We start from the raw sequence: 7,719 nt of genomic DNA, 5'->3' as shown, positions 1-7,719 counted from the left end.
GGTGATGGAGCATGACTAAGCTCTGCAGGAAAGGCAGCATGCCTGCGGGTGGCTGGGGTTGTGCTGGGGTAAGAAGAGTGTGTGTAGAAAGATGAAGGTAGAAATAAAAAGGATATAAGATTAGCACCTACTTTATGTCAGCTTTCTCTCTGCGCAGTCAGTAAGATTCCTGGCTGAGCCTTACTGTCTGTTATGAATTCATTACAACTTACCATTATTTTGGGGGAAGGCCAGTTTATTGACAAACATATAATCTATCTCTATAGATCAGAATTTCTTTGATTGCTTGAAGTTGTTTTTCTAAGCCAGCCAGAAATTCAGCCTCTTGATACGCTGAAGTGACATGAGTGGTTTCGCTGTAGCAAAAATGTATTAAGCAGATTTGCTCCTTTTATCACGTATAACAGATGTTACTGTGAAGTTAATGCAAGAAAACCAGCATCTCCCTAATCAGAAATGCGCACGCTTGTTGGCTATGGCTGCTTTCTGTATAGGCCAAAGTACATTTACAGCTCCGGACTGGAGTCTCGCAGCGACGTTCAGGCCGATGGCACTGCTCCATCGAGCTTTCCTTCACCAGATAGCTTAAAAAGCCAAAGAACACTTTGCATTTCTTGTGGCCTGTATGTTTGATAGAAAACCAAATGAGTCTGGCTCATACAGCTTGGGGAAAGTTGCACTTGGGTGGCAGGGAAAGCTCACCAGCAGTTTCCAAGTTTTCCAGCCACCTGGGGGGCTGGTGTGCCATCTCCTCCCAGCTCCATCAGCTCCGCTTATCAATATTTCAGGTCCTTTAGAGGAACAATGCCTGCGGCGAATGTGTTAACTATTAATGATTGCAGGCTGCAGTATTGGCATTATTAGCAATGCAACCTTTAGCTTTATAATTAAGACCTGAGTTGAAATTTACTTTATAGGTCTCCATTGAATGCATGAAAAATTCAGGCACTTTATTGAAGACTTTGAAATGAAAGGCCGCCCAGCTCCCCCAAATTTGATATTACTTAATTGACTTTGGATGCACCCGCAATACAAACCCTAGCAAAACTGCCCTATGACATGAGAGGCCATTGGAGGTGGGGTGTGTGTGTGTGTGTGCCGTGCTCTCTCCTCACTCATTCCTCAGCACGCACTGTGCTCCGAGCGGGGTGGGAAGCGCATGTGCCCAGTGCCAGGGGACGGTAAGGGATGGAGATGGGGACAGTTTTTCCCAGCCCACTTAGGAGTGGCTGTGGTGATGAGCAGGAATTTTTGGGGGGAAATCCGGCACCAAACTCATTCTCTCTCACATTGCTCCTTCATCATGCGAGTGACTGCAGCCCCGGCAGGTACGGGGGCAGCCGTGGTGGCCACTGGGCAGTTCTTCCATGCCCACAGGCATCCCTGTGGCTGCCTGGAACTAACCAAACAGCCTGAGAGCATGTGAGTACCTGGGCATCTTGGTCTGCAGCCCTATGTCTTGTTGCTGGTTTCAGTCCTCTTGGCATGAGATGGTTTATAGCAATTCCTCTAGCAAGTGGTGTCCAAAAATCCTCCCACGTGAGCTGAGGCAGCCTGCTGTAGTTAGGAGAGGCAATGCCATCAACACCAACCTGGAGAAACCAAAAGTTCTTCAGCTCTGCTGGCAAAATGTAATTGGGAGAGATTACATGGTAGAGAGCACAACAGACCGGCTGAAGAGATGTTTTCTGTCCACCCAGCAGATGGTGAATTGTGCCTGGCAGAGAAGGAGTTAGTGATCCCATGGAGTGGACAGGTGAAAAGCGAGGTCTAGATAAGGCTGAAGTGACTGAAGGAAATGGGATGGAACATTTGAGAAGCCATAACTGATTGCTTCTAGTGCTAATAGATCTGATTTCTTTCTTAATTGGTTGTTTGATAAGATTTAATGTATATGTTGTAGAATGAAATAAAAGGCAGGCAGATGGTCCAAAAATGTAGCAGCAGCAGCGAGCCTGTGACTTGCATATAGGTTTGTCTCTTTAATATTTGATACGAGCATGAATTAGTTGTTTCTTGAATCCATTAGGAAGTCTGGGTGAGCGATGGGAGTAGCTGCATTGCGTCCTCTGTGGCACCGCGTACAGCAGCCTGAGCTTTGCAGGGTGACATTTTCCAGCCTGGAGCAAGGGCAGCGCTGACCACACAACCTGGGCACTAGCTGCCAGAGATGGAGGTTTGGGGCCATGGCCGGAGCTTCACTCTGGCAAGATATTATAAATGGCTAGGAAAAGCTCCAGATGATGGGAAAGCCTGAAAACGGGGCAATGCATCATCTAATGGGAGAGGAGCATGTATGTGAGAGAGGGAGTGCCTGTGATCAGCTGGTTGCTTAAGTTCCTGATAGATCTGCTGTCACAGCTAGAAAATGTGAATACTATGGATACCCTAATCTTTGATTTTCAAAGGCACTTCCAAGGCCGCCCGGCAGGACTGAAGGGTTAGTTGGTATTTACTAGGTCAAACTGGGCTGGAGTTGTCTTTGTACTGAAAAATGTATATATTTTTGAGGCCATCTAGCAGAAAAACTCTGAGCAAGCACTGTAAAATAGCCCAGTGCACACTGCTCTGGTGGTTGGCAACAGAAGTCAGAGGATGCAATCCAGAAATCGGGGGTGAATTGAGCAGTCATTTAAAATACTGGCAGGAGTAGCATCGCATGGGATAAGCAATGGCATCCAAGCGAGTGACTGAGCTACACCTTGCACAGGGCTCTTATGAAAAATCTCTGAGTGCACGTATTTCCAGCCTCAACCAGGAGTCCCTCAGACATCGCCCTGCCTGGCACCGTGCCCTGTTTACCTCCCGTGCTACAAACGCCCCGGAGGTGCAAAGAGCTGGGTGTGAGGGGGGGAAGTTAATAGATGGCTTTCCAAACTCCTGAAGGTTGTGGTTCATGTTTGATGAAGAAGCTTTGTCCTTTTTCTGGCTGAGCCAGGCTTCCCCTGTAGCCTCTCCTAATGATGATCCAAGGTGTTTCTTTCTTGTACTCTAAGTGCGTTGTAAATGCTGGGGGCAGATTCATGGCAGAACATTTTCTCCCGCAAACACTTAATTAGTGAGTGTTTTGGGTCGTCCTTCCCCCAGATTAAGCAGCTCACTGGAAATCTTGCTGCCATAGCACTTTACTGAGCTGCAAAGAAAATTGTCTCCCAGAATCATTTAGTTGCAGATGGGAGATAGATGGTTTCAGTTTTGATATCAGTGTTTAAAATAATATGTAGAGAAGGTTTTTCAAGAAAAGCATAAAGACAAACTATTTATTAAGATGAACACCTCACACAATTTCATTTTTAAGAGGACGGAAAAGGTAATTCTAGGGGAAAAAAATGTCCTTAACAGAGAACATCGTCGGCTGTAATTTAGAGCTACCCGATCAGCACGTGTTCGAGGGAGATAAACTGTATCATCTGTTCTCCCCTTACCATGGCTGCGAGGCTGATGTTTTATACTTTTGCAGATGAGCCTCTTTCAGGGTGTCATGAACAACTATCAGTCTATCATATGGGCTATAGAAAGGGCATAGTCATTGCTGAAAGCGTGTCAGTGGATTACAGCAATAAAATTTTTCACTGCTTCAAACAAAAGAAGGATGTCTTGACAAGGGAATATATTTGAAATTCTTTAAAAGAAAGAATGCAGAAGCTGGTTTTCAACACCCCTCCTGCCCCTGTTTCGTCTGAGTCTGTCTGTTTCTGTAAGCAGATTGACAGGGAGAGCTGTGGTTGTATAGGCGCTTACCCCTTGACTTCATATGGGAAGCAAGGAAAAAAAAAAGCAAGCTTAATTAAATAGTTTCTAGAGGTAAAATTCTTAGGGTTTTGATCATATACCATAATTGTGCCACACTGATTTTCAAAATTTTCTATTTTGTGTCATCTGATTAGGTGTGGAACATAAACTGTGTGCTACAAACACTTGGAAACACAATGGAAAAAATTCCGTGATCCATAAATATGTAGTTCACTAATTTCAGCAGTGACGCTCTCATGTCAGCTGCATCTTTTGCAGAACGAGCACTGATTTATCCCAAGAAATCAGCCAGTGCGGAGGCACAAGGCAGGCCTGCCCCATCCCAAATCCCACATTAGGCATCTTGATGATTTAAGTAATAATTTATTGTCTTTTTATTTAACATTGCAATTAACATGATAAATAAGTGCAACAGTATTGTTTGAAATGTAATATACAATTAAGCCCAATTAATTAATTGGCCTTCAATGATCAGGAGGAGAAAGATGTTCATTGTTTTTTTATGTGAAGAGATAGTTTATTTTAATGAAAAATGTGTTGTGAAGCAGCTCGCAATGGAGACAACTTTCATTTTTAGGGTGAGCGTGGGGCTGGGCAAGGAGCCAGGGCACTGCGGCTCCTCCCGGTCCCAGTGCTGACCTGGGGGGCAGCCCAGCATCAGCATCCCGGCCCTCCCCTGGGACACTGTCGGTGCCGGCGGCAAGGGCAGGGCGAGGTGTGCTCCAGGTGGGCGGAGGAAGCTGCAGGCAGCCAGCACAGCCCCACGGGAAAAATATCATGGTGGTAAATCCAGCCTAAATCCTGCCTGGCACAGCCTCCGCTTGAGCAGTGCCCTGGCCCTGTTCTGGACGCGTCCAGCCGCCCGTGTCAGCCGTGCACGCCTGGCTGCGGCCAGAGCCCCTGCGCGTCCCCGGGCCATGGCATGCTCTGCTGCAGCCCCTCGCTGATGTGTTTCATGGGAGAGCGAAGAGTCCTTCGGCCGGGAGGCAAAGGGACCTGGGTGGTGACTGCATTACCCCAGAGGGATGCTGTGGTTTCTCAGGGCAGCTGCGGCAGCCCCAGATGCCGCGCTCTGCCGGTGCGCGGGGCGCGTGCTTTAATCTCAGAAATAGTTTAACATTTCTGGATATTCATTTAGATGTGGTATGCGGGTTAAACATAACGTACGATCGCTGCTCCTCTCATTGCTTCCAATTAAACCTTGCTTGTTAGTTTAACCTCTAGGTAATCCCATCAAACAATTGATGTCAAGGAAACACTGCCCACAGTGGCTCTGGATGAGTGGCCATTAATTTTAATTGCCTTGATATTAAAGATTAAGAAGTATTGGGACTAGCAGAATGGAAACGATCTGATGTCAAGCAAATCCACTCGTTGAGGCTTCCCCAGGCTGCTGGTGATATTAAAATTTTACTGTGAGAATTAAATAAACCTTTATTAGTGATGGCTGTTGTTTGATTGGTCCAGGGGCGTGCATAAACAGAGGGGTCTCGCACACATCCGTGGACAATACAGTTGATGTACAGAGATTCCTCAATTATGAAACTGTTAATAAAGCATAATCTGATTGTCCACAATAATTATTTGCAAGGTTTCATTAATGTATTATTGCTTCTCTGACTGACAAGGTAATATTAAGTGCAATATATAGAATATGGTGGAGTGTTATCTAGGGAACGGAATGTATAAGGTACTGTTCGTATTACTGTTAAAAGCTAGAGGCTTTTCATTAATTGTCTTTAAACAAAAGATATAGCTACAGAAAATACAGCAGGATTTGTCTCCTCCCGTCAGCGGGGTGCCTGACTGGGCGCTGTGGTGTGGGTGCCCTACCGGGCGCTGTGATGGAGCACGGGGGTGTGAGAGGTGCTGCAGAGCTGCCACAGCTTGTGGCAGGGCGCAGGCAGGGGGCTGCGGGGGCCCCAGGGAGTGCAGGACCCCAGCCCCTGCCTCACCCCACGCCACGCGGCTGGGTCCCTCGCTGCGGGGATGGCCGATAACCACTTGGGTTATTACTGTCCCCTCCCCTTTACCTCTGTGTTGTTACAGATGCTTTTTTGTCTCGGCAGCCTTGGCTGTCGTCCGTGTTACAAACTGGATTTGTTATTTAGGAGCTCTGTTATAGCAGCTGAAGTTAAACAAAGCCACTGAGAAAGATTGTACGAACTTTTCTGAGCGGCTCCAGCCGTGACCTCTGCGTGGGTTAATAGTCGGTGCCCCGTGAGCCATCTTGGCTTCAGTTCAGTATCTTCAAAGGGAGATGACAAAGTGACTTTTCAGCCATTATTGATTTATATGATTCCTTTCATTTTCAGCCAACCAAACACGATTCTATGAGTGGGCTGCCAAGGTTGTTCCAGCCCAAAAATAAAGAACAATTGCTCTCGCTGCCCGCTCGCCCTCACTCAACCGGACCTTGGTCCCCCTTCAGCAGCTTTCGGGGTCTTGCACTGATTTCATTGACAAATGGCTCATAGTAGTAGGAGACAATGCTGTACTAAATGCTACAGCAAGCTCCAGGATATGTGTCATCATCAGAGAGTCAGCCCTTGTGCATCAGTTTGCCAACAGAGGAGCAGAGCCAGATCACACTCATATCCGTAGTAATATTTAACTGATCCTTGGTTACTGCTTAGTTAACTGGAGTACCCAGCAGACACGGGCTGGGGCACATGTATTTGCTGGACCAAACATGACATCTTGAAGCAATCATATTTTGTTGGGTCAAGCACTCTGTGTCCTTCACTCTTCCCACCTCTCCCCACTGCAGGTGTCCAACTGGTTTGGCAATAAGAGAATCAGGTACAAGAAGAACATCGGGAAGTTCCAGGAAGAAGCCAATCTCTACGCGGCAAAGACGGCTGTGACCGCAGCGCACGCCGTGGCCGCCGCCGTCCAGAACAACCAGACAAACTCCCCCACCACACCAAACTCTGGTACGTACCCGGCTCGTGTGTTAAAGCATCCCGAAGGGCAGTTCGTAAAGGAGGACCCTCGATGGCACCCTAGTGAGTTCGGTCGGGCTGAGAAGGCTGCAGCTCCCTAGCAGACCTAATCGTGGCATGGAGAGTGGTGGCAAGCCCATGGACCTCCAGGCTGGACCAACTGCAAGGGCTGAGCACTGCCGTAGGTGGTCCCAGCGGCTTTGGCGGCGAAGCTCCTGTGGCCTTATGGGGGACCCACGTAATTCCCACAGCGGTAATGTGTGCCTGGCTCGGGCTTCTGGCAGCTTCTTTGTTTCTGTAGATATTTTAAGCTTTTTCTTATTCAATGTAAATAACATAAAATGAGGCAGAGCTCCAAGTCTGTTTTTGTAGAACTGTTAAATTTATTGTCAAGATAAGAACAAAATAGAGGAATATTTTAGCATGCACTAATTAGAATTTAAACTCTGGGTTGCTTGAAATTGAGTTTATATTATACATAGAAATCTAAGGATGCAACTTTTATTTTGGAGTTGCTCTACCACATGTTCTTCTGCAGTATTTAAAAATTGTCTCGCTAGTGTGTTGTTGACATTTTGCAAATCTAAGCATTAAATTAGTAGGGGGAGTGTTTAAAGAGGAAGTTGCTTTTTTGGGCTCCAGAGGCAAAGGTTGCCGTGAAGCACAGATGTGTTTGACACTATTTACAGTGAAGTTTTGCTGCAACTTAGTTGTAGACAACTTTTAAAGGGTATAAAGATCCATGGGAAAAAAAAACTTTAATCAAAAGAAAGTAAGAAAAAGGTTCCTCCTCTGACGGTAATAAATCGGCTAATTAAAAATTACCAGCCGTTTCCTTTTGAAGGAGACATTAAGCACAGACTCAAAATGAGTTTTTCTCTGCGTGTTTGGTGATAGCATCTCATGATGAAGCGATCCACCAGAGGAAAGCTCTCTACATGAAAACCTGTTGTTGTACAGGCTGTTCTTCAAGAGGGAAAAGCTGACCCAGGTCACACGGGGCTTCCAGGCGGTCCCAGCG

General features: G+C 46.6%; 1 protein-coding gene across 1 annotated transcript in view; it reads left to right on the top strand.

Annotated features, from left to right (window-relative positions):
- PBX3 (pre-B-cell leukemia homeobox 3) overlaps positions 1-7,719 on the top strand; it is a 22,758-nt gene that overhangs the window by 9,188 nt on the left and 5,851 nt on the right. The window contains 1 exon segment of the mRNA XM_009334440.1: positions 6,524-6,689. Coding sequence (XP_009332715.1) covers positions 6,524-6,689 — 166 coding nt within the window.

The sequence above is a fragment of the Pygoscelis adeliae genome, unplaced genomic scaffold (assembly GCF_000699105.1).
Source record: "Pygoscelis adeliae isolate BGI_AS28 unplaced genomic scaffold, ASM69910v1 Scaffold150, whole genome shotgun sequence".
In the NCBI taxonomy this organism is placed as follows: domain Eukaryota; kingdom Metazoa; phylum Chordata; class Aves; order Sphenisciformes; family Spheniscidae; genus Pygoscelis; species Pygoscelis adeliae.
This window is presented reverse-complemented; position numbering and strand designations above follow the sequence as displayed.